At 40.9% G+C, this 27934-nt stretch overlaps 1 protein-coding gene across 1 annotated transcript in view; it reads right to left on the bottom strand.

Annotated features, from left to right (window-relative positions):
• The window catches only part of LOC149237120 (cysteine-rich receptor-like protein kinase 42), a 48428-nt gene extending 20995 nt beyond the window's left edge, over positions 1-27433 (bottom strand). The window contains exons 1-3 of the mRNA XM_089369154.1: positions 27338-27433; positions 27176-27217; positions 26879-26930 (exon numbers count right to left, since the gene is read on the bottom strand). Of these exons, the coding sequence (XP_089225280.1) occupies positions 26879-26930; positions 27176-27217; positions 27338-27433 (190 nt within the window). The remainder of the gene's footprint in view (positions 1-26878; positions 26931-27175; positions 27218-27337) is intronic.
• Positions 27434-27934: the final 501 nt, after the last annotated feature.

Below are 27934 nucleotides of genomic sequence, written 5' to 3'. Positions count from 1 at the left end.
GAAACAACTGCCATCTTCTTTTTCAATCATGTAGTCGCCAGATTCGGCGTCCCCCAGGCTATAGTCACAGATCATGGATCACATTTTCGCAATCACATGATGGTCGAATTGGCTGCCAAATTAGGGTTGTCGCATGACAGCTCTACTCCATATTACCCGCAAGCCAACGGACAAGTTGAAGCAATCAACAAGGTCCTGAAGCGCATGCTGCAAAGGATGATTGGAGTTCATAAAAGGAGTTGGCACCTCATCCTGTACTCAGCCTTGTGGGCATACTGAACATCGGTAAGGAATGCAACCAGGTTTACACCTTTCCAACTGGTGTATGGCCTAGAAGCAATCTTACCTGTTCAGTGTGAAATCTCATCCCTCAAACTTGCAATCGACCTTCTCCCCAGAACTTCAGAAGAGGAGGCTCGTTTCTTGGAACTAATCCAATTGGATGAAACCCGTTGTGATGCCGCTTTGGCTAACGAAGCCCATAAGAAACGAGTCAAGGCGCAGTTCAACAAGAATGTCAAACCTCGTGTCTTCTCAGAAGGTGACTTGGTCTTGCTTTATGACCAAGAATCTAATAAATTGGGAGCAGGTAAATTCAAGTCTTTATGGATGGGCCCCTATATTGTTAAGCGAGTGTTAGAAAAAGGAGCCTACGAGTTAATGGATTATGATGGGATTCCACTGGCATAACCTCGTAACAGGTTGTACCTTAAGCGTTACTATGCATGATTCAGTATGGTAACCTATATGCTTTTGTTACATTTTTGTTTTTGCTAAAGTATTTGTTTTGGTCAAGTAAATCCACTTTTTACATTTGTTGCATATGTAGAACCTATTGGAATCATTTGTTGGATATGCCGACGGAGCAAGTCGTAGTTCGTGGAACCTATCTTCTGCGGCTTGGGCCATTTTTGATCCAAGCGGCGAGTTAGTATGTTTCAGAGGGGTATGTATTGGTCGATCAACGAATAACATCGCTGAATATAGCACGTTGATAGAACTTCTCTCTGATACCATCACACGTGGAATAAGCCGACTGGTCGTCAGGCTAGACTCACACCTCGTCATACTACAGCTCACTGGTATCTACTTCGTCCGAAATCTAGCTATCTATCGCATGTTCCTAAGGGTCAAGATTTTGGAAAGAAAATTTGATTTTATTCAATATCAGCATATTTCCAGAAGCTTAAACACATTAACTGACTCATTAGCAAATTATGCGTTAGATAGACATTTGCAACATTCATAAAAAGAGGCATCTCATCAATATTTGCATCAGGATCATGCAACTTAACCAAAATAAAACTCCGAAAATCAAAAATATATATATGTAACTGTTTATGGTTTACACATAATGTTCTGTAACCAAGACAAAATTGGTCAAATGACCCAACAACCAAAACGCTAGGGGGCACCCTAGTCTAATGATGCTGGTGATAACTAGTCACCACCTGTGCAATCATGCGTAAAAGCCTAGTCCATTGACTTGGCACGCCAGTAGTATGTCGCTACAACCTCAAACGCAGCTCGTCAGTCCTCACATCTGGAATACCAAGAGTGAGGCCCTCTACCTGATCTTGTAATGCTGAAAGAGTCTCGGCCACATCAAGGTCGCAAAGGATAGCCCTTCCAACAGCCTCTCCTACTGCGCGACAACTAGCACTCTCAGGCGTACTACTGGTCGAACGGGACCAAAATCTACATGAGCACATGAGTTCTAACTAGTCTTGATAGAGTAAAGCACGAGGACATTATAAAATAAAAACAATAAACATAAATATGGTCAAGAATTTACCAATGGCACCCCACTGCTCTCGAGCCGGCAGTACCAAATCTGGGTCACCCCGGAAGTCCATACCAGCATATGAATACTTGGAATAAACCATCTCTTGATGATCAAAACACCCGAAGAAGGTATCAGAACTGATCAGCATGCCTAGACATATGGTCGATCCATCTCTGCATATGTGGTTCAGTCGGTGGAGGTAAACCAAGTGCAATATACTGCAGCTGCATCAGTGGTATCTTTTCCAAGGTGAAGGTGGTCAAAATAGAACCATATCCAAAGTTCTTCAGTCTCCTACTTTTCACCTTGGTCAGCTTCTCTTTCATCACAAGGAGTACTGCGTCACACCAATTGAACACCTTCGGTTCGAGACATTCCAAGGCGTACTGCATATAAGAGCGGTTGGCCACATGAAGAGCCACACCACCAGCCATCCTACCAAAAGTGAACAGAATGGTCCTCAAAGACCTGTCAGTGACATCTCAGATGATGATCTTTTTGTCTTTACTCGGCTGGGATCCCTCTCTGCAATACCTGCGAACATAATCTCTCACAGATTCACCTCCACGGGCCGAACCTGATAAAGAGATAGGGGCACCCTGCCTCGATAAGCTGGTCAAAAAATAGATGTCCACTACAGTCAAGGGGATGGATTTTCCCCTAATCTGGAACACCTGGCTGGTAGGATACCAAGCATCGAGCAAATACTGCAGCAAGTTGATTTGTTGTCTCATGCTAGAGATGCAGAAAAACTTCAACGGGCCACAGTTCCGCAGTGCGTTTACTGTAACCGGATCATGTAAAGCAACCATGTCCTCTTCTTCATGCTCATGTTCTTGCCATGTAATAGTCATCTTACTCGAACAAATCTCTGAAAATAAACAAGAGAAGAGTTAGATCTTGATTTGGTGAGAAAAAAGCAAAAATTTCCATTGAAAACTGTGCATAAATTTCCTTCCTTGCGCTCATCGCACCTACAATAGTGTTCTGGATGCGTTTCATGTCGATTGGCCAGTGGACAGGCTAACATCCAATGCACCTTTTGATGCATAAAGGGTGCGATGGAGCCAGGGCGAGTTTTTCAAACCCTAGAGGCTCAGAAAAACCAGAAATCAGGCTCAAAATGCAAAATGGAAAGGATGAAATGAAAGAGCTCAGGTTTAGCTCCTACCTGGTCCAGACGGCGCCGAAAATCATCCATAGAATCTCCCGGAATCAGCTGGTGAAAAATCAAAGGGGGAAAGCACCTCCAAAGCTCCAACAAACAAAAGTTCAAATGAAATGATAAAATGAGAGGTAAAAACACTTTTAAATTACTTTTACGTAATTCGAGTAAAATATTTGTGTCCTAACTCATTTTTCAAACATATATTGTTCATTTCTGACTAGTTTGATGAAGCAATTGAGCATGCAGTACAACCTTTGAAGGAACAAAGCTATTTATGGTAAAGTCAAGAAATCACCGTTATATCGAGCAGTTTTAACGTGGACTTCATGCTCGTTAAAAAATAAACATAAGAAATGAGCAAATGTTTGCCCCAAAGTTTAAGCTCATTAAAAAATGATCCAATTTCCGGTAAATAACCATCGTGAATGTAGTACTTCAGCCTTTGAAGCCTTGGTCGTGCTCTCATCATCACCTCCACTTTGTATTGGCCGATCATTCACCTCCATTTGATTGTTTACCCCTTTTGAGGAACAACTGCGAAGAATGATCCTGTTAGCCATCCTTGTAACACTGTCGTGATTGGAAAATATCAAACCTTACCTGGAATCAGCTGCTACCCAAATTTATCACTTGTTCCTCAAAGACAAGTCTCCTTTAAGCTCTTTTCAATTGACTCGTAAAATATGAAAAGATTGTTGAGCCATTGGCCTCTCTAGCTCGTTAAAGGGACCGGAAGTGATATCCCTCCTTTAGATTTTTATCTTTTTGGACCTGAGGGATTATTACACAAAAAGATCGAGCGCTTCTTTTGTTCGGCTCGTTAAAAGTATCGAAAATTCATCCCTTCTATATTGTTTTATACTTTTTCGGACTTAAGGGATTAGATGATGAAAAAGGATTTTTGGAGTTTCCTTTACGTCCCTTTTCAGACTCTCTAAAATTGAAAAGGATCGAGTTATCTTTGTCGTTAAACTTGTTAAAACCTAATAGCGACAAACTTGTCCATAGCAGACAAGAACGAGTTTCACTATCGCTAAGCTTGTTAAAACATAGCGATGGGTTTTCCTTAAGGGAAAATTATAGAACAAGCATATGTTATCCTCCTCAAGCTTGACAAAAATAAAGAGGTACTGGTCAGCAATGACTGGGGAAAAATTGGGAAGAAAACTTGAAGAAACTTTGTTGGTAGCAAGTCGCTCTTGAACATGACACTTTCACTCCGCATCCAAGTCAGGTTGGGTTGTTTCATTCACCGGTCACATCACCATGGTCACATCACACCATCCACATTTGGGGTTAATGCTACCAATCCATAATGTTAGTGTCACCGATATGTTCAAGAGAATTCACTCAGAGAATTCACCTGTGTCTCACCCACTGCAATACATTTACGCTCCATTCTTTCATGACCGCCACCCTGAACCTTATATCACCAGATCGTTTTCACCTCCATTAAAATCATTTGCTCCGTTTCGTGTCATTGATGTGGGATTCATTAAGGCCCTCCTATGACAGATCACTTCTTGTCGACATCAGCTCATTATCCAAGAAGTCGATCTAGGAACACCTATTTCAGTACTTTGAAGCTTGCATGCCTCAATGGCAAGTTTCTCACTTCCGGCGACAGGTTTACATCAATGACCTTCGACCGAAAGATTTTGCATGGTGTTCGACGCCAAGTCCTTTATTCACACCACGTGAATTGTACTGCAGTATCTTGAGGATCATTATCATTATCGGTGATTCCTCTCGTGCCTGTTAACAACTTACATCATTGGCTGGTAATCAAGCGATGTCTTTTCATGTTCGACTTCAGAACATCTCTCACGTGGATTGACTTGTACTTTGAGTGAAGATTGAACGAGATTGAAGACCTCAGATCTAGTTTCATCCATTCGGGCTGCGATATATATTCAGGAAAATAAAGACATCAAATGTACATCATTGCTACACAGATAATCATCCCATCAAAGGGATGATGGCTCTACCAGAATCATCAGTCTACACTCAGACGATTGTCTGTCCTATGTACGTGAAAATGAATTTATAAAGCTGAGCATGGGAATTCCCGCCTCAGCAAGATCATGAAAATATTATGAAGATAATGTATTGTATTGTATCTTATTACAGGTCTCCTTCCAACTTGAAAGAACTTTGGATCCTCATGATAAAGCATTTCACCCGACATCAAAAAGATTAATGACCTCATGCTTTAGGGGGCAACTGTTATAGACATTTTTGGGCACTACAACCCTAAGCATAAAATTTCCATAAACCAAGGGCTCCTAAGTCCCTAAAAGTGTTGTTCCAACCCCTAAATGAACAAGGTCAACTGATTACAGCTTCTCCCAGAAGTTCTACATGAAAAACTACTCAGAACTGGTCAAAACTAGATCATTTCACCTGCTCCATAGGCAAAGTGCGTTGCATCTCACCTAAGTACGCACAGTGGTTGCGTTGCATTTCAAAAATCCCTTCTATGGGGTGCGATGGGCGAGAAGAGACAAATGGCAGTGTCAATCCGCGAGGTGGAGAAGCATGGAATCTTCCAGAAACTTCTTGTGTGACACTTGCCTCTCTGAATTCGACCAGGGATGAGTAAGAGTCATCAATCTCCAAGTGGAAGCAAGAACTATCAGAGGGAAGACACTAATCAATCACAAGCTGACTCATCTCCCTTGCAGGCATCTATATATGGATCCCTCATCCCAGAGATCCAGAGGCTGGAATTTTGCATCTTGTAAGGAATTGCTGTTGGTTTCTTGAGGCAACATCATAGAGTTGGGTGATCTAAGCTTTTCATGAGGTGAAGAAGGGCTTACTTGCTGAGAGGATGATGCTGGGTCAGAACAACTGGTTGTAACTCTCTTGGCTCTTTCTTGATTATCGATAAAGCTATTCAAGTTTTCCTCCATACTCTTGTGTAATTTATGTTTCATGCATTTGTATGGTCAATTTACATCTGATCCTAGATTGTTTATGATAATAGATCCATGTTCTTGTATAGTGTTATGTTGCTTTGATTGTACAGGTACTCTTTGAAGCTGGGTATACGAGAAAGCAAGTAGCAAAGGACTATCAGAAGAGAGAGGAATCGAGCAAGGAACCAAGCGCAAGACAGAGGTTGGTCTCCTTTATTCTTCTCTCATCTATCTTTCATAAAGGGAAACGAAAGTAGTTTTACTTTGTTTGTTTCTAAGGTAGCTACCAGCCTTAGTGGGATTAGCAGTTCTGCATAGACACTTTTCCCTGTAACATGTCCCCTCACGAACTGAGCGCCAGCTCTTCCTCGAACGGTCGTTATTTCCCAGATGCCTGCGAAACAGATCCTTCTGTCGACTCATCGGTCAACTTGGACTTCAAATCTTTATGCGTCGTAGCTTATTTTTCCCTTGGGTCTGGTCATCCATCGGGTGCAATCTCCGTCGTTTGATCTGGAGCCCCAGATCCTACTGTCTTCGCTTATATCACGCGGTTGAGTTGCTTGACTGTTAGTCCGTGATGTAAGCGGTTTTCTCTCTCCCCGCTGGACACGCGTCACTCGGTGTATGGAATCATTGGGTCCTCTGCCAAATCTACTTACCGCCCGAAATGCCTCCGATATTCCACCAGTTTTGAGCGCGGGACCCGCCTGTCAATTTTAGCATTATCCCATGGTTTTCTGGTTTCCCTTGTGACCGAGTGCTCAGGGCTTTTCCTTCACGAGGGGTTTTGTTCCGTGATACGCGATGAAACAACCTCCGTTTCTAGGTTTGAGCTTCCCAACTGCCATTTTTGCGCCATGCACAGTCTCCATGGGCCAACGGTCAGCGCGCTTTGACCGAAAGTCCTCGTTGCTCCATGATGGTTGCAAATTACCATTATTCAGAGGTTATTTCTGATAGTTATAGGATTTCTTGAAGTCTATCATCCATTCTTAACAATCATGGAATTGTTTGAGGATCTAATTCGGATCACAACGTTCCCACTGAAAAAGCTTTTGGACCACCAAAAGTTGGTTTTCAAGCATCGACTAAGTGAGGATACAACTTTCTCACCTGTCCAATCTCTATCCATTTTGCACTACTTGGCTTTGAACCCCGAGCCCAATTCTGAGGTACTCAACATCTCCCATGTGTGTCGTTCTCACCTTTCTGTCCAGAACTGTGCCTTTCTGCAATTCATTAAGATATTTAGGTAACATGTCGTCAATAGAAAGCAATTGACTCTGCTCTTCAGGATCCTCAATTAGTGAAGGTTCAAACAATCTCAAGCTATCTGCATTAACAACTGAGTAGATGTACATATAAGTTGGCAAATCAAGGCAAAAAGCATTCTCACCAATTTTCTCAAGGATCCTCAAAGTCCATACCTTATTGCTTTCAACTTTTTACCTTCACCTTGCAACCTGTTCTTGCTGATATACAGCCAGACTTGATCACCAACTTAGAAACTATGCTCCATCTGATGCTTTTCATGCCTTGCCTTGTATTTGGTCTGGCTCTTTTCCAGCTATTCCTATATTGCCTGATGGATTTCTTCGATTTGTTCAATGAACCTAGTTGCCTTGTCCACATCATTGTATCCCTCAACTGTTGTGTCCTTACCAAAGACAAAATCCAAGGGAGACCTTGGTGTGAAACCAAAACAGGTCTCAAAGAAGATCTCTGTGTAGAAGAATGTTTGGCTTGGTTGTAAGCATGCTGCACATAACACAAATGTTCATCCAAAAGCTTAGGATGATTACTGCAATATCCCCTGAGCAACTGGATCACTGTCTTGTTGACTATTTCTGTCTGGCCATCGATTTGTGGATGGAAAGTTGTGATTTTCTTTAATTTGGTGTCCATCTATTCCCACAGACTTGACCAAAACATTCCCACAAATCGGTTGTCTCGATCAGATATAATGGAAGTGGGTAGTCCAAAATGAACCCATATATGTTGAAAGCACAGTTTTGCAGTTTGTTCAGTTGTAATTTATTTATTACAAGGTATCAAAATACACATTTTGCTGAACCTATCCACAACAACATACAAATAATCATGACCTTTCTTATATTTAGGTAGTCCTCCAACAAAGTCCATGGAAACACTTTCCCAAGGATGAGAAGGAATTGGAAATGGAGTGTATAAGCCTAGTTTCCTATTGTTGGGCTTGCTTTTAGCACACATAGTACACCCTTTTACATATCTAGACACTGTCTCGTTCATTTTTGGCCAATAACAAAATCTTTTCAGCTGTGCAACTATTTTACTTACCCCAAAGTGACCTGATATTAGAGAAGTGTGTGCTTCTCGAATTATCTTTACTCTTTCAGTTTGTGGAATGCATAGCTTCCCACAATGATATAGGAGTCAGTTCTTAATATGATAATCCAATTCTTCTACTTGTTTCCGGTAAATTAAAGTGGCATATACATCTTTAAAGTCTATGTCTTGAGCATATTGATCATGTCTGGTTGTATATCAGCAATGATAGGATGCAAGGTGAAGGTAGAAAGCTGAAACCAATAAGGTATGGACCTTTCAGGATCCTTGAGAAAATTGGTGAGAATGCTTTTTGCCTTGATTTGCCAGTTTATATGCACATCTACTCAGTCATTAATGCAGATAGCTTGAGATTGTTTGAACCTTCACTAATTGAGGATCCCGAAGAGCAGAGTCAATTGCCTTCTATTGATGACCTATTACCTGAATATTTTAATGAATTGCAGGAAGACACAGTTCTCGATAGGAAGGTGAGAACGACACGTAGGGGAGATGTTGAGTACCTTAGAATTGGGCTCAGGGGTTCAAAGCCAAGCAGTGAAAAATGGATAGAGATTGGACAGGTGAGAAAGTTGTATCTTCACTTAGTCGATGCTTGAAAACCAACTTTTGGTGGTCCAAAAGCTTTTCTTGTGGGAAGGTCGTGATCCGAATTGGATCCTCAAACAATTCCATGGTTGTTAATAATGGATGACAGACTTCAAGAAATCTTATAGCTATCAGAAATAACCTCTGAATAATGGTGATTTGTAGCCAACATGGAGCAACGAGGACCTTCGGTCAAAGTGTGCTGACCATTAGCCCATAGAGACTGTGCATGGTGCAAAAATGGCAGTTAGGAAGCTCAAACCCAGAAACAGAGGTTGTTTCTGATATGCGATTAACGCAAGCGGAGATTGCACCTGATGGATGACCGGACTGGAGGGAAAAATAAGCTATGGCGCATAAAGATTTGAAGTCCGAGTTGACCAATGAGTCGACATAAGGATCCATTTCATAGGCATCTAAGAAATAACAAAAATAACGACTGTTCGAGGAAGAGCTGGTGCTTAGTTTGTGAGGGGATAGCTGGCCACCTCTCTGTGAAACATTACACAATGGCAATGACACAGAAGCAAGGAATTCCAGCAGAAAGAGGCAGGCGATTCGAAGAGCCGGAAGAGGAAGTGAACAGTCACAGGACATATTAGCTTTAAGAAATGAAAAAACAAAGAGCAGAGAGGAGATAAAGGAGAGAGTGAAGCAAGAAGCAGAGAACAGAGAAGTCGAGTTGACCTGCAGAGCTAAGACAACATTGAGCAGACAGAACTGAGAAGGCTTGAGAGGCTCAAGCAATCCCTGTTGTTACAGGGAAAAGTGTCTATTTAGGACTGCTCTATCCCACTAAGGTCTGACAGCTACCTTAGAAACAAACAGAGAAAAGCTACTTTTGTATTTCCTTTATGAATTATAGATAGAGAGGAATAGAAAGAACCAACCTGTGTCTTGCGCTAATCCTTTGATTCAATCCCTCTCTTCTTTGATAGTCTCCAACTACTGGCTCCCTTGCACGCCCAGCTTCACAAAGTACCTGTAAGATCACAAAAGCATAGCACTATACAAAGACATGGATCTATATTCATAAACAACTTAGGATCAGATTTAAATTGACCATACAAATGTAACAAGCATCAATGATACAAAACCATGGAGGAGAACTCAAATAGCTTTTATTGATAAACAAGAAAAAATCCAGGAGGAGTTACAACCAGTGGTTCCGACCCAGCATCAACCTCCCAGCAAAGAAGCCCCTCTTCACCTCAAACAAAGCATAGATCATCCAACAATCTGATGTTTGTCTCTATAAACCAACAAAAATTCCTTACAATATGCAAAATTCCAGCCTCTGGATCTCTGGGATGAGGGATCCATATATAGATATCTGTAAGGAGGATGAGTCAGCTTGTGATTTGATTAGTGTCTTCTCTCTGTCAGTTCTTGCCTCCACTTGGAGACTGAGGGCCTCTTACTCATCCTTGGTTGAATTCAGTGAGGCAAGTGTCACAGGAGAAGATTCTGGAAGCTTCCATTGCCTCTCCACCTCGCGGAATGACACTGCCATTTGTCATTTTTCACCCATCGCACCCCATAGAAGGGAGTTTTGAAATGCAATGCACGCTCACAGTGCATTTGGGTGAGACGCAACGCACCTAGCCAGTGGAGCAGCTGCAATGATCCTGTTTTGACCAATTTTGAGTAGTTTTTCATGGAGAACTTCTGGGAGAAGCTGTAATCTGTTGACCTTGCTCCTTTAGGGGTTAGAACAACACTTTTAGGGACTTTGGAGCCCTTGGTTTATGGACATTTCATGCTCGGAGTTGTAGGGCACAAAAATGTCTATAACAGTTGCCCCCTAAAGTATGAGGCTGTTAACCTTTTGGTGTCAGGTGAAATGCTTTATTATGAGGATCCGAAGTTCTTTCAATGCTGGGAGGAGAACTGTAATAAGATACAATACAATACATTATCTTCATAATATTTTCATGATCTAGCTGAGGCGAGCATTCCCATGCTCAACTTTATAAATTCATTTTCATGTACATAGGACAGACAACCGTCTGAGTGTAGATTGATGATTCTGATAGAGCCATCATCCTTTTGGTAGGATGATTATCTGTGCTGCAATGCTGTACATTTAATGTCTTTATTTCCCTGAATATATATCGCAGCCCGGATGGATGAAACTAGATCCAGGGTCTTCAATCTCGTTCGATCTTCACTCGAAGTACAAGTCGATCCATGTGAGAAATGTTCTGAAGTCGAACATGGAAAGACATCGCTTGATTACCAGTCATTGATGTAAACTGTTAACAAGTGCGAGAGGAATCACCGATAATGATAATGACCCTCAAGGTACTGCAGTACAATTCACGTGGTGTGAATAAAGGACTTGGCGTCGAACACCACGCAAAATCTTTCGGTCGAAGGCCATTGATGTAAACCTGCGCTGGAAGTGAGAAACTTGCCATTGAGGCATGCAAGCTTCAAAGTACTGAATGGGGTGTTCCTAGATCAACTTCTTGGATAATGAGCTGATGTCGACAAGAAGTGATCTGTCATAGGAGGGCCTTAATGAATCCCATATCAATGACACAGAACGGAGCAAATGATTTTGATGGAGGTGAAAACGATCTGGTGATATAAGGTTTAGGGTGGCAGTCATGAAAGAATGGAGTATAATGTATGGTAGTGGGTGAGACACAGGTGACTTCTCTTGAACATATCGGCGACACTAATGTGATGGATTGGTAGCATTAACCCCAAATGTGGATGGTATGGCATGACCATGGTGATGTGACTGGTGAATGAAACAATCCAACCCGACTCGGACACAGAGTGGAAGTGTCATGTTCAAGAGTGACTTGCTACCAACAAAGTTTCTTTGAGTTTTCTTCTCAATTTTTCCCCAGTCATTGCTGACCAGTACCTCTTTATTTTTGTTAAGCTTGAGGAGGATAACATATGCTTGTTCTATAATTTGCCCTTTGGGCAAACCCATCGCTATGTTTTAACGAGCCTAGTGATAGTGAAACTCGTTCTCGTCTAAAGACAAGTTTGTCGCTATTAATCTTTTTAACGAGTTTAACGACAAAGATAACTCGGTCCTTTTCAATTTTAGAGAGTCTGAAAAGGAACGTAAAGGTAACTCCAAAATTCCTTTTTTGTCATCTAATCCCTTAAGTCCGAAAAAGTATAAAACAATACAGAAGGGATGAATTTTCGATAGTTTTAACGAGCCGAACAAAACAAGCGCTTGATCTTTTTGTGTAATAATCCCTCAGGTCCAAAAAGATTAAAATCTAGAGGAGGGATAGCACTTCCTGTCCCTTTAACGAGCTGGAGAGGCCAATGGCTCGACAATCTTTTCATATTTTACGAGTCAGTTGAAAGAGTTTGAAGGAGACTCGTCTTTTGAGGAACGAGTGATAAAACGGGTAGTAGCTGATTCCAGATAAGGTTTGGAATTTTCCAATCACGGCAGTGTCACAAGTATGGCTAGTGAAATCACTCTTCGTAGCTGTTCCTCAAAATGGGTAAACAATCAAATGGAGGTGAATGACCGGCCAATGAAAAGTGGAGGTGACGGTGCAAACACGACCAAGGCTTTAATGGCTGAAGTACTACATTCACGATGGTTATTTACTGGGGAATAGTTCATTTTTTAATGAGCTTAAACGCGGGTGGAAACATTTGCTCATGTCTTATGTTTATTTTTTAACGAGCTTGAACTATGTGCTAAAACTGCTCGATTAATCCAGTCTTGTGATAAGAATGTCTCATATAAAAAACGGCAATTTTTAGAGATTTGCCCCACATCCTTTCTTTATGCAAGTTAGGAAACGACCAATCCTATGAGTTCAAAGGGTTAGAGGTCCTAAAAATTAAAAAAATAAATAGTCGCTCTTCGCTTGCACTCCAAAAGGTTTGCATGCCCCCAGGTATAAAACAAAGTTTCAAGGTTACCCCTTCTTTAGTCCGTTAAAACATTTGTTTTACCGAGAGAGGCCTACCTCTTACAGGTTACCCAAAGATTGCTCTATTCACAGTGCAAACAAAACACTTCTTCAGCGATGTCTATCGAAACAAACCAAGGTCAGCGGCGATGCCCGCCAACTCACATAACTTTGACAAGAGAATCTTGTTCTAGAATAACCCCTCTTCCAATCACGGACGGGGGTACAGACTAGTCATTTTCTCCTGCGGAAACCTACCCTATACCTGAAGTTTTCCTACCGAAGTAGACTAGGGTGCATGCCCCCTGGGTTTCAGTCATATCCCTCTGAATCACTCGCACTCATCGGGAGGACGAACTGGAGATTGAGACATTTCTTGTGTGAAAAGACCATTCAGGGATGGTATACGACTATTTGCTCTGTATGATCCGGGAAATGAAAGCTGGTCCACGAGCTTGACCACTCTTCCTTCGTGCGGAAAACACATTACTCTAAAGAGTGAGGAGACAATTGCTCCCATGCAATAAATATAGTCTCGTCCAAGGAGTAGATTGTAATCCAGGGGTCCTTGAACTACCATTACGTTCATGTGAACTGTTTTCCCTCTCAATGTTATGGGCACATCGGGAAGGATCCCTAACGGTCGACTGGTTCCTTTATCAAAGCCTGTCAGATTTCTCATCTCAGGCAAAAGCGATGGCGAACCAAGCACTTTCCAAGCAGTTGAGGAAAGGATACTCACAGAAGCCCCCTCATCTATGATGGTACCAGCCATAACCATTCTATATATTTGAACAATAATTCGGAATGGTACACTAGCTGGTAAACGGGGTCTGCCTAGTTGATTCCAGTCGAAGGAGACAACTAGATTGCTTGGAGGTGGGACCGAATAGACGGCCAGGTACGACTCTGACGAACTTCCTTCCTGCGGTAAAGGAACGGGTAAATTGCCCCCATGTTCGTTGGAGTCTGTGCTTATGAAAAGAATTTGGACGGTGTCATCCTTGTTCTCTTCAGTGATTGTATCATCTGAAGATGGAACCTCTGAAGGCAAGACCGGGTCAACTGTCGCCTCGACCTTTTGACTTTCGTCTGGTATGGATTCAGATGGTTCATCTTCAGTGACAGATGCTTCGGCCGACCACCTAAGCGGGTCAGCCGGATTTTCAACTAGTGACGAACTCAGCAAGAGTTTTTTATATCCAGGAGGAAGTCGTAACGGTGAAACCGGACGATCATCCAAAACTCTTCTAGCTTCGTCTAAGAAGGGACAACGGTGGACAGCATGATCGCCTTCGCACAGTTTACAAGGAAATCTATATTTTCCTTTTTGTCCTGGGGCTTCACTTTCACTAGTTGACGGTGTGTTTTCAACATGATCATCAGAGGTTGACGACACCGGGTTGTGCAAACGAGGAGACTAGTCCCTTAAGATCCGAGGGATGCAAGGACAATTTCTGTGAAAGTGGTCTCCTTTGCAAATGACACATGGCGATTTAGGCCTGGTCGGTGCAGTGTGTGGATTTTCGTTAGACGACACGTGTTTGCCCCCATTCGCTTTTGGCTCCTTCTTCTTCTTCTCTTTCTTCTTCTTTTCCTTCTTCTCCTTAGGAACTTGACTTTTGGCTTTACCAGCCCCATCAAGCGAAGAGGAAGGAGGAGAGGAAGAATTAGAGGAAGTAGAAGGTTGGTGGGTAACTCTGGACTCATCTAATTGCTGATTCAATTGTTCAGGAATAGTGGTGTTCTGAACGATAGAGGTTGAGAAGAGCCATACAGGCAAACCAATTGTCAGTCCTGGAAGCGACAATGTGGCCATATGGGGTGCACCAACATCTCCCCAAGAGGAGAAGGGACTAGGATTTCCTCCAAGGGGAATTCCTTGGTTGGTGGACTTCATTTTCTCAACCCAAGATCAACGTAGAAAAGGGGTAATGAATGTTCCATTTAAAATAAATTTTTAGACGCATTTACACAACTTGTTTTTCCAGTTTTTAAGAGTCGAGAAAAAACAAAAGATGACTCTAGTCTCCTTCGATTTTTAATGAGCCTGAAGTGACAAGTGCTCAGATGGACCTTTTCCGTTAAGGAGTTTGAAAAGGAACGAAAGGGATTGCTCTGGAGGTCTAAGTAGAGGGAGTACCAAACCAATCGCAAAACTGCAGAATACTTTTTATGGTACGGTAGTCAATCTTCCCGAATGCTGTGTTCAGTGCATTGCGATCGATAGGGCGGCAGACACGGCTTCCTATGGATAAAGGATTTAAGCCTATAGGGGTCTCCCAAAATATACTCGACGGTATGTGGGAGAACAAGTCCGTACTGGCACTTATCGTCTCAAAGTGGAGGAATCACCCAACCATCAGTGAGGACAACAGTTACCAGGCTTTACGACGCCAGAATACGTTCCAAAGCGTTGTTAGATTCATTGAATTTATTTTAAGTTGATCTTGTTTATGAATTTTGCCTTTCGGGTTCACCACGAGATGTAGATGTAATTCCTAAAATGCAATCTAAAGATGCTAAACAAACTTTTTATCTCTTTTGTGCAATGAAAATCCTAGCTACTAGGGAAAAGAAAGACAGAATATTTTCACAAAGAGCAAAGAGCACACTGTAAATGCACTTTCCTAAATCAAGCCAAATAGACTGTTTATATGCAAATGCACATGCATGTATTTGTTTTCGAATTCCTTAGTATTGATGCTAAAAAGAAAGTTGATGTACAAATCTGAATTTCTTTTCAAGCGACAAATATAAACAAGCTCTTTTTCGAAATCAAAAATAGAGATGATTACGACACCTTACGATTTTGAAATGAACACTCATTCTTAACACTAGAAAATCACAAATTCAGACCAAAGGCAATAGTAACAGGATAATCGACCATCAACAGCAATCAAACTTTCTCCTATGATCGAAATCGACACTTGCGACAGATTCAAATCAAAGGACGACAGTACGACTATGCTAATTTTGCAAAGGAAAACTGTAAACGACTCAACAAACACACAAAAACATCTACAGTTCTTTTGTACAAAGGAGGCGGAATAACAGCAAGGAAAAGGGGTTTCAAATAGACATATACTGATCACAGGCAGCAAAATTCAGGGATAGAACTAGAAAGAATGAAGCACAGGAACCATAGCTGCACAGAGCTAGTCTAATCAACACACCTGTAACACAGAGAATCTGAAATGCAGCGCAGGTTGTCCCTTCGGGAAGTGCGCTGAAATTCAGAATCTCTGAACAGTACCTGCGCTGGGCTAGAAACGAGACTCTGTCCGAGTTCCGGGTCACAGTTTGCAGTTCAGTCCTTGGTTTTTGGCCGAGTAGAAAGCAATCAGTAATGCAACAATCAGGGGTAGATCTAAGGAGGATCTAAGAGCTATCACAAGGGCAATCAGATAGTTTGTGAATCAGCTGTTTAAATCATAAACAAATCTAGTGAATGGATTGAAGCAACAGTTATCTACTTTGCATTTGTTATGGCAAATGCAGTTCGAATGCTACTTATAAGTTTATGAAACAAACAACAAAGAATGATAAACAAACAAACTAATTATTTCCCCAGCGGAGTCGCCATTTTGTTACAGGGAAAAGTGTCTATTTAGAACTGCTCTATCCCACTAAGGTGTGACAGCTACCTTAGAAACAAACAGAGAAAAGCTACTTTTGTATTTCCTTTATGAATTATAGATAGAGAGGAATAGAAAGAACCAACCTGTGTCTTGCGCTAATCCTTTGATTCAATCCCTCTCTTCTTTGATAGTCTCCAGCTACCTGCTCCCTTGCACGCCCAGCTTCACAAAGTACCTGTAAGATCACAGAAGCATAGCACTATACAAAGACATGGATCTATATTCATAAAAAACTTAGGATCAGATTTAAATTGACCATACAAATGTAACAAGCATTAATGATACAAAAGCATGGAGGAGAACTCAAATAGCTTTTATTGATAAACAAGAAAAGATCCAGGAGGAGTTACAACCAGTGGTTTCGACCCAGCATTAACCTCCCAGCAAAGAAGCCCCTCTTCACCTCAAATAAAGCATCAATCACCCAACAATCTCATGTTTGTCTCAAGAAACCAACAACAATTCCTTGCAATATGCAAAATTCCAGCCTCTGGATCTCTGGGATGAGGGATCCATATATAGATATCTGTAAGGAGGATGAGTCAGCTTGTGATTTGATTAGTGTCTTCTCTCTGTCAGTTCTTGCTTCCACTTGGAGACTGAGGGCCTCTTACTCATCCTTGGTCGAATTCAGTGAGGCAAGTGTCACAAGAGAAGATTCTGGAAGCTTCCATTGCCTCTCCACCTCGCGGAATGACACTGCCATTTGTCATTTCTCGCCCATCGCACCCCATAGAAGGGAGTTTTGAAATGCAACGCACCCTCACAGTGCATTTGGGTGAGATGCAACGCACCTAGCCAGTGGAGCAGCTGCAATGATCCTGTTTTGACCAATTTTGAGTAGTTTTTCATGGAGAACTTCTGGGAGAAGTTGTAATCTATTGACCTTGTTCCTTTAGGGGTTAGAACAACACTTTTAGGGACTTAGGAGCCCTTGGTTTATGGACATTTCATGCTCGGAGTTGTAGGGCACAAAAATGTCTATAACACCTGTGAGAATATTGATCGAGAACTGAGTACCAGATTGGTCTCATCCCATTATGACCAGTTGAGGTCGAGACTCGGTAAGGGGGAGTCTATGTACTTTAGTGGCTTGGGGAATCCAAGTCCCACCCTACTGAGCGTCATCTATTACAGGAGACTCAAATTGAGCTCCTCATTGTAAAAACTCTGCTTAAAGACATAATAGAAAAGGCCACTATTGAAAGCTGGACCAGGAGATATAGCCTAGGAGGATTGGGTGAACTCCTTATTAAATTGTTGTGTTTTGTATTTGCTTGCTATGTTTCTCTTACTGTTTTCCAATGCTTGTGTATTTCGCAATATTATCGATTCCTCGCTTAAAATAACATACATAGGCACACACCAGCACGAGTCTATAATACCTTCATTAATTTCCTGAAGTCACCTAGGGGTGATTTCAGATCATAGTTTCTCTGGCCAAATTCCATATGAGATTAGCGATTAAAGTATGCAACTGAAGAGCTTTGAATTGATACAGGTAGGGTACGCCTACTCTTCTCTCTCTGGCCACCATCATTGTGGGAATGAGGAGAAATCAACTTCAATTTCTACTTCTGCAATCTTCTTCTCCTCTTTCCCCTCGAACAATGGTAGAAACGTGATTCTCTAGGTTAACCCTGTTACATGGGCAACATATATATTCTTTTCTGTGGGGGTTGGTGGGATTTTAGCTGTGGAATGAGAGTATTTAGTGTGTAATGATGACTGAGAAGAATAAACAGTAGAACAAAATGGGCACAATAGACACAATGAACCAATAGGTTTTAAACAAGGAAGAACCTATTCTCATGGAAAGCCTTGAGAAGTTTTGTATGTTTCCAATCATATAATGAGGTATAGGAAATGTACAGGAAATCCAAGGCCAGCTTCAGGACAGGTAGTTTAGTTTAAATTCTATATTTTTTTCTCATTACTGGGGCATCAATACATATTTATATTTAGGCGCTTTTAAATTTGTAATTTTCCCCCTAATGGTATGTGTTGAGTATGCTCCGAATCAACGCTTTGTTTGGTGTTGTATTAAGTGAATCGTTTCTTTGCACTGGAGGAAGTTTACCTGACATATATCAATTGGTAAACCTCATCAAGAAAAAAAAAATTCATTAGCCATGTTTTGGCCTTTTTAGCGGCCTCAGATGGTATTGTTTTAGAAAATTCAGCTGGAAGATTCCTCTATAAGTTAAGCTACTCCTTTATTAATTATTCCTCTATAAGTTAAGCTACTCCTTTATTAATTATTATGATTATATTTATTAAAATGATAAAATTTATGTCTTCAAATTAAATTGATTGAGATGTAAACTATTATTTAGACTTTATAATTTAAAAGAAGTTTTACTTTTTGACAAATTTGTTTTTTTTGGTATTTGATAAATGTGGTTTTTATAATAAGAATTAGGGTATAAATTTGATGGAAATTCTTATTTCTCAAGTAATTTTTTTTCTTATGATGGGTCTCTTATAAAAAATGGCTTTCACAAGACGTTTTATATATATTTGTACCCATTATTTACATGTTATTAATATATCTATTTTATTAATTTGTTATAGAACAATCATTTGTTGATATATTTTTTGTGTTTTATCTTATTAATTCTACCTTGACCATAAAGCATAATGAAACCAAGTAAAATAATGAATATGTACTTTAAAGAAAAACATACTGAATCATGTTGGTTATTGCAAAACTAGCCAATGATTTAGAGAAATTATATACAATCATTGTTTACATATTGAATCATGTTAGTTATTATGAAACTAGACAATGATCTAGGAAAATTATGTATGGTCATTGCTTATGTAATTCTACACCTTTTGCAAGTCATGTTGAATTATTCTACAAGAGTTCTCAATTAGCATGCTCAAACCCATTAGTTTTAATGTATTTTGAGGAAGATCAATTGCCCACAATTTTCAACGCGGTGAAACAAATTTAAATCCACTTTTACTTTTAAATAAGGATTTGGGAGGTTCTGATGCAGGAGCATCCAGCTAAGGGCATCATGAGTGGGTGTTGGTCTCAGCCAAGAAGGACAGGTTCAAAAATTTTAATTTCATTTACGTTTGATGAATAAAACAGTGTCTAGGAATTAGTTTGTTTTATTATTAATTAGTTAAGAAGCATTAGAAATAGTACAGTTAGGTAGTGTCAAAACAGTTACATTGTTTTGTCATTTTCTTAGTCTATCTTACATATGTCTGTTCATGAACAAAAAGTATAATATTGTAACTCCTACAATACAAGAAAACCCAACAAGGTTATCAACTATGTAACTACAAAGGGTAACTATATGGTAACCGAGAACAGTTTGAGTAACTGTTCCAGCAAAATATAAAAATCAATGTAATACAATCATGGAGGGGTTCAGCACATGAGAACAGAAATATAATACAAATAATAATTTCTTTCATCTGAGAACATTCGAGTCCATCTATAACAGTTCACTGTAATATTCATTTACATTTCCCTTAATTATTGAGTAAGAAAAACTAAGCAAACACTATGCATTCCTATAATTTCCTTTTATTTTTCTTTCTTAAAGAACATAATGGAGATAGAGAAATTTCATGAGTATTTTCCAGCACGATGGCTAGAAATCAACATACAGAGTTCATGAACGAAAGCCAAGCACATTACGAATAGTTCGACCAAGAATGAGAATATAAATTCTGAGCAACAAAACCCAAGACAGAGGTAACAAAGTATAACCAAATACACTGTTTTTTCTTTTCATTCCAACAAAAAAAAGATATTTGTGTACATATAACAGTCTAGGGATAACCCTTCGAATGGCGGAAGAACCAAACGAACCAGCAGAACCCTAAGGGCGAGGGTTTTGGACAACCACCCTACAAACAGTGTTTTACAATTACAAAATTTCCAGAACACAAACGAGGGTTTGTACAAGACTAACCCAGGTCTCATAGCGACAACAGAGAAGTTCAAGTGGACGAGGATTGGGACTTTGCCTAGCAAATTGACAGAGACCAACTATTAAGAGCAAATTGATAACAATAGCAGAGCCTACTAGGACAAGCCATAGCGCTTACATCAACCACACCAAAGAACAAACCCCCAACCTGCGCAAGCAAAACAGGGCAACATTGTCAGCCCAAAGGTTAAAGGAGTGAAAGGTGAGAAGCAAATGAAGTGTAAGGAATTGTATGTACAGTGAACAAATTTCTTACCTATAGGTTTAGTCATGCGAAAAGAATGCAAGCCCACTGAGTCACAATCCACGGTGATACCCTGAGACCAAGGAGCCATTTTAGTTAGAACTGGAGGAAGACAGAGAGGGAAAACGAATCATGGGGAGACATCATACCTGAAGAGAACTGTGAGCAGAGGAGACCACCGTGACTGTGACTTGTAGCATGCAAACCCATTAATCAAATTCAACAACCAGAAGAACCTCAATAAAATGAGAACAGTTGAGCAAAAACAAGTTTAGCAACCGAACAAACAAAGACAGTATCCATTCTCTTACATAGATGAGCAGAACCGTCACACTGTGCCCAAGGAACCGAGTAATGAAGCCACCAGAACAAACGAAGGTGCCATACCAACAAGCAGCACAACCCATAGCTGGGTGCACGCAGAGCCCGTGGCTCACCTCCATACGTTTGCAGCACGAAACCTCACTTCCAGACCAAACCCTCAGCGTAGCAAAGTCACAAGAGCAAAAACAAAGAAATGACATAGAAGGGAGGGTTTTGGCTTAAACCAAAGGGTTATGACTAAACTCTAATCACAAGTGTTAAGTCCCAAATCATTCTTTAAATCATTTAATTATTTATTAGCGCAATCATATATTATTATCGACCATTATAATGTGGAATTGCGGGTTGGTCTCATCATATCAGAGCAGGATTTAGTGTTTTTTTCTGAGGAATGGAAGTTGGAAGACAAGGACGTGGAAGAGGTGCTCAGAGAGTAGTAGATGAAGGATTGCAAGAGGAAATCAGGATCCTTATTTCCCGTTTGGAGGCAGTTGAAGCAGGAAGGAGAAGGGATCTAGAGGTAGTAGATGATAACGAAGAAGAAGTTGTAGTGACAACAGATGGATCGGATGAAGAAGGGCCGGAAATGAGATTGTTGAGGTTGGTCCTAATGGCGAGCAACAAACCTAAACCAGAAATCCCAAATTATGAGACAACTTGTCCATAGAGGTTCTGTTGGACTGGATTAGTGAACTGGATAAATATTTCGAGTGTGAAGAGGTCAGTGAAGATCAGAAAGTTAGGTTCACTGCAACAAAGCTGAAGGGACACACAGCCCTATGGTGGGACAATGTCCAAATAGAGAGAAGGAGGATGAACAAGTTGCCAATAAAGAAATGGTCAAGGATGGTGGCCAAGTTGAAAGGCAGATTTCTGCTCAAGGATTACCAGATTGCACTGCATCGGCAAGTGCAGAATTTGAAGCAGAAAGAGATGACAATAAGAGAGTACACTGAAGAATTCTACTGGGTAAATTTAAGAGTTGGTTATATGGAGGACACCTCGGAGAAAACAGCAAGGTATGTAAATGGTTTAAGGTTAGAAATATTAGATGAAATCAGCATTCTTTCCCCGAAAAACATAGAAGAAGCATATCAGAGTGCTATGAAGGTAGAGGAGAAGATCACCAGAAAAAAAAATGCTAGGAGAGGATGGGGAACCAGCAGAGGAAGAGGACAGTCTTATGGTAGAGGCTGAACTGCCAGCAATAGTGAAGAAGGCAGTAGTTCAAAAGCTTTTGGGACAATAGAAAAAGGTGACAGCATGAGAGGTGGCAGGCCTTATTAGTGAGGAAGAGGAAATGGCCGAGGCAGAGGAGCTAATTATCAATGTTACAGGTGCCACAAGTGGGGGAACAGATCTTTTGAGTGTCCTAAGGCGGAATAAGCTGGAGAGGGGGGTACATATGTCGCATAGCCAGAGGAAGCAAAGGCACCTCCCCAAGAGGCAGAAAATGTGTCGGAAACAAGGGAAGCCTTAGTTTTGAACAAGGTGTTGTTGAAACCAACCAAAGAAACAGTTGAACAAACTCAAAGGAAATCCTTATTCCGAACAGTTTGTAAGTCACACGGTAAATGCTGTAAGCTGATTATCGATAGTGGGAGCACAGATAATCTGGTTGCCACAGAGATGGTGGAGAAGTTGGGGTTGAAGCAGTTGAAGAACCCCACTCTTTACAAGGTATCATGGCTGCAAAAAGGCCATCAACTGTTGGTGGATGAGTAATGCAAAGTGGAGTTCCATATTGGCAGATATAAGGATAAGCTTATTTGTGATATAATGCCGATGGATGTATGTCATATACTGCTAGGCAGGCCATGGCATTATGATAGGAAGGTAGTACATGACTGGAAGACAAATTGTTATAAGTTTGTCAAGGATGGGATCAAGCACACGCTTGTGCCCATCAAGGAAGATGTGACAGTGGAAACAAGCGGGACGAGAGTGTTACTAATGGGCAGAAAACAATTTTTGAAACATATTGAAGACAACGAAGTAAGATATGCTGTTGTAAGAAGAGAAAAGACGGTGCTGCTACACATAGAGGTGTCAGATTTACCCATGGAAATTCAACAGATGATGCAGGAATTCAGCGATATAGTAATGGATGACTTACCAGATAAATTGCCTCCCAAGAGAAGTATAAGTCATCATATTGACTTTATACCCAGAGCAAGTTTACTGAATAAGGTGGCGTATCGAATGAGTCCCAAAGACAATGAGGAGATCAAAAAGCAGGTGCAGGAATTGCTAGAAAAAGGGTTGATAAGGGAGAGTTTGAGCCCCTGCGCAGTTCCAACAATTCTCGCTCCCAAGAAAGGAGAAGAATGGCGAATGTGCACAGATTCGAGGGCCATCAACAACATTACCATCCGATACAGATTTCCACTGCCATAGATGGATGACATGATGGATTACCTGAGTGGGGCATCATATTTTTCAAAGATTGATTTAAAGAGTGGGTACCATCAGATTTGAATTCGAGAAGGGGATGAGTGGAAGATAGCTTTCAAAACTAATGAAGGACTGTATGAGTGGCTGGTAATGCCATTCGGACTGAGCAATGCACCCAGTACCTTTATGCGATTGATGAATGAAATGCTGAAAGAATTCATTGGGAAGTTTGTAATAGTGTACCTGAACGATATATTAATTTTCAGCAAGACGAGGGAGGAACACCTTTGACATGTTTGCAAAGTGTTGGAAAAATTGCAGCAGAATAAGTTGCTAATAAATATGAAAAAATGCACTTTTCTGCAAAAAGAATTAGTTTACCTAGGTTTTGTGATTGCAAAAAATGAGTTGAAGATGGACCCAGAGAAGATTGCAGCAATTGTCAACTGGCCATCCCCGAAAAGTCTGTTTCACGTACGTAGTTTTCATGGGTTGGCAAGTTTTTACCGAAAATTTATAGGAAATTTCAGTGAAATCTACGTACCTATGTTGGACACTATAAAGAAGGAAAGTCAACCTTTTCGTTGGACCAAGGTAGCAGAAAGGAGTTTTCAACTACTAAAGAAGAAGATCACGGAGAGACCGATCTTGATATTGCCAAATTTTAAAAAGCTTTTTCAAGTTCGCTATGATGCAAGTGGTACGGCCATTGGAGCTGTACTTAGCCAAGAAACAAACCTGTTGCGTTTTTCAGTGAAAAGTTGAATGAAAGTAGGCAAAATTATTCATCCTACGACAAGGAATTCTATGTTGTCATCCAAGCACTGAAGCATTGGAGACCCTATCTGCTAAGGAATGAGTTTGCTTTATTCTCAGAAAATTCTGCATTGCAATATGTGATGCAATAGCACAAGCTGAATCACAAGCATGCTAAGTGGGTTGAATATTTGCAGAGTTTCACCTTTATGTTTAAACACATCAGCGGGCAGGCCAACAAGGTGGCAGATGCATTGAGCATAAGAGCCTTACTCTTGCAGGAGAGTACGATACAAGTACCGGGCTTTGAGCACTTGAAAGAATTGTATCAAACTGACATGGATTTCAAGGAGGCTTATGAAGTGTGTCAGAATCCTTTGGTAAGAAACAATAGTCCGTGGTTGGACTATAATTTACAGGAGAAGCTGTTGTTTAGAGGAGGACAGTTATGCATCCCCGATTGCTCAATGAGAGAGAATATCATTTGTGAGAAACACAGTGGAGGTCTAGCCAGACATTTCGGCATAGACAAAACATTAGAGTAGCTTAGACATTTTTATTATTGGCCAAAAATGTGAAGGAATGTGCAGAGATTTGTGACCAGGTGTAAAGTGTGTCAGTTGGCAAAAGGACACAGTCAAAATACAGGACTCTACATGCCATTGCCCATTCCAAGTAGACTGTGGGACTCAGTCAGCTTGGACTTCATCTTGGGTCTATCAAGGACACAGTAGGGTTATGATTCGATGATGGTAGTAGTGGACTGGTTTTCGAAGATGGCGCATTACATCCCTTGCAGAATAACCAGAAATGCCACTCACATGGCCCACTTGTTCTTTACAGAGATCGTCAGGCTACATGGTCTACCTATGTCCATTCTCTTTGATAGGGACATGAAGTTTACATGGCACTTTTGGCGCACCCTATGGAAGAATATGGACATGTAATTAAGTTTCAGCTCTTCTTATCACCCGCAGACTGACGGGCAACAAGAGGTGGTAAACCGAAGTCTGGGGAACCTGCTACAAAGTTTGATCAGTGAAAATTCGCGAATGTGGGATCGAGTACTTCCCCAGGTGGAGTTCGCTTACAATAACTTGCCCAATCGTAGCACGAGTTACAGTCCTTTTCAGATCTTACATGGTATGAATCCTCGCGGAGTACACGAATTACGATATCTAGGACAACAGGAAAGACAAAGTGCTAATGGAGAGGATTTCGCTAAAGCGATGAATGATTTACACAAGTAGGTGAAAATAAAGTTGTAGGACAACAGTCAATAATAAAAGCAGCAAACAGATTTGAAATCGAGATAAGTGCAGTTTAATGTAGGGGATGAAGTCCTTGCGCATTTGCGCAAGGACTTTTTTCCTAGAGGTGCATATAACAAGCTAAAGTATAAAAATATAGGCCCTTGCAAAGTTCTCTGGAAATTTTCAGCAAATGCTTATGAACTACAACTGTCACCAGGAATAGGCATCTCACCCATCTTTAATGTAGCAGACCTGTTTCCATACACTGCTGATCCAGAGGAAGACAGTACCGCATGGCCTACACGGGACACACAGGAGGGAAGTGATACTTGGATGAGACAAATGCCTTACGCTCAACCCCTCGAGATCGAGAGGATCCTCGACACTCAGGTGGCCAAGCGAACTCGACGAAAAGAGTATCTGCAATATCTGGTCAAGTGGAAGAACCGTCCTATTGAGGATAGTTCGTGGCTTAATGCTAGACAGATAGAGCAGGCGGGTTATTCAGTCGAGAAGCTCATGGACCGGAGTCATGAATTTTTCTTACCCCGGGAGCCTGATGCAGGAGCATCCAGCTAAGGGCATCATGACTAGGTGTTGGTCTCAGCCAAGAAGGACAGGTTCAAAAACTTTAATTTCATTTACGTTTGATGAATAAAACAGTGTCTAGGAATTAGTTTGTTTTATTATTAATTAGTTAAGAAGCATTAGAAACAGTAGAGTTAGGGTAGTGTCATAACAGTTACATTGTTTTGTCATTTTCTTAGTCTATCTTACAGATGTCTGTTCATGAACAAAAAGTATAATATTGTAACTCCTACAATACAAGAAAACCCAACAAGATTATCAACTATGTAACTACAAAGGGTAATTGTATGGTAACCGAGAACAGTTTGAGTAACTGTTCCAGCACAATATAAAAATCAATGTAATACAATCATGGAGGGGTTCAGCACATGAGAATAGAAATATAATACAGAGAATAATTTCTTTCATCTAAGAAGATTCGAGTCCAGTTGTAACAGTTCACTGTAATATTCATTTACTTTTCCCTTAATCATTGAGTAAGCTAAACTAAGCAAATACTGTGCATTCCTATACTTTCCTTTTATTTTTCTTTCTTAAAGAACAGAACACAGACAGAGAAATTGCACGAGTATTTTCCAGCACGAAGGCTAGCAATCAACATACAGAGTTCACAAATGAAAGCCAAGCACATTACGGACAATTCGACCAAGAACGAGGATATAAACGCTGAGCAACAAAACCCAGGACAGAGGTAACAAAGTATAACCAAATACACTTCTTTTTCTTTTCATTCCAACAAAAAAAAAGATATTTGTATACATATAATAGTCCAGGGATAACCCTTCGAATGGTGGAAGAACCAAACGAACTAGTAGAACCCTAAGGGCAAGGGTTTTGGACGACCACCCTCCAAACAGTGTTTTACAACTGCAAAATTGCCAAAACACAAATGAGGGTTTGTACAAGAGTAACCTAGGTCACATAGTGACAACAAAGAAGTTCAAGTGGACGAGGACTGGGTCTCTGCCTAGCAAACTAATAGAGACCAACTATTAAAAGAAAATTGATAACAGTAGCAGACCCTACCGGGACAAGCTGTAGCACTTACATCAACCACGCCAAAGAACGAACACCCAACCTGCACAAGCAAAACAGGGAAACATTGTCATCCCAAAGGTCAACGGAGTGAAAGGCAAGAAGCAAATGAAGTGTAAGGAATTGTATGTACAGTGAACGAATTGCTTACTTGGAGGTTTAGTTGCGCGGAAGGAATGTAAGCCTACTGAGTCACAATCCACAGTGATACCCTGAGACCAAGGAGCCATTTTTGTTAGAACCGGAGGAAGATAGAGAGGGAAAATGAATCATGGGGAGACAACATACCTGAAGAGAACTGCGAGCAAAGGAGACCACCGCGACTATGACCTGTAGCATGCAAACCCATTAACCAAATTCAACAACCAGAAGAACATCAATAAAATGAGAACAGTGGAGCACAAACAAGTTTAACAACCGAACAAACAAAGACAGTAGCCATTCTCTTACACAGACGAGCAGAACCGTCACACTGTGCCCAAGGAACCGAGCAATGAACCCACCTGAACAAATGAAGGTGCCATACCAACAAGCAGCACAACCCATAGCTAGGTGCATGGAAAGCCCGTGGCTCACCTCCATACATTTGCAGCATGAAACCTCACTTCCAGACCAAACCCTCAGCGCAGCAAAGTCACAAGAGAAAAAATGAAGAAATGACATAGAAGGCAAGGTTTTGGTGTAAACCAAAGAGCGGGAAACAGTAATCGAGGTAAGTACCACCAGCACAGTAGAATTGAAGTCTGTCATAAATTCCAACCAACGCAATCCAGAACCATTCTATGACTAAACTCTAATCACAAGTGTTAAGTCCCAAATCATTCTTTAAATCACTTAATTGTTGATTAGCGCAGTCATATATTATTGTAAAATATTATAGTGTGGAATTGCAGGTTGGTCCCATCATAGTGGTATCAGAGTAGGATTTAGTGTTTTCTTCTGAGAAATGGAAGTTGGAATACGAGGACGTGGAAGAGGTGCTCGGAGAGCAGCAGATGAAGGATTGCGAGAGGAAATTAGGATCCTTACTTCCCGTTTGGAGGCAAT

Source organism: Pinus tabuliformis, chromosome 8, assembly GCF_031772625.1.
Source record: "Pinus tabuliformis cultivar Carrire ecotype Pingquan chromosome 8, CPIR1, whole genome shotgun sequence".
Lineage (NCBI taxonomy): Eukaryota > Viridiplantae > Streptophyta > Pinopsida > Pinales > Pinaceae > Pinus > Pinus tabuliformis.
Note: the sequence above shows the minus strand (reverse complement) of the source record. Positions and strands in the feature narration are given on the sequence as shown.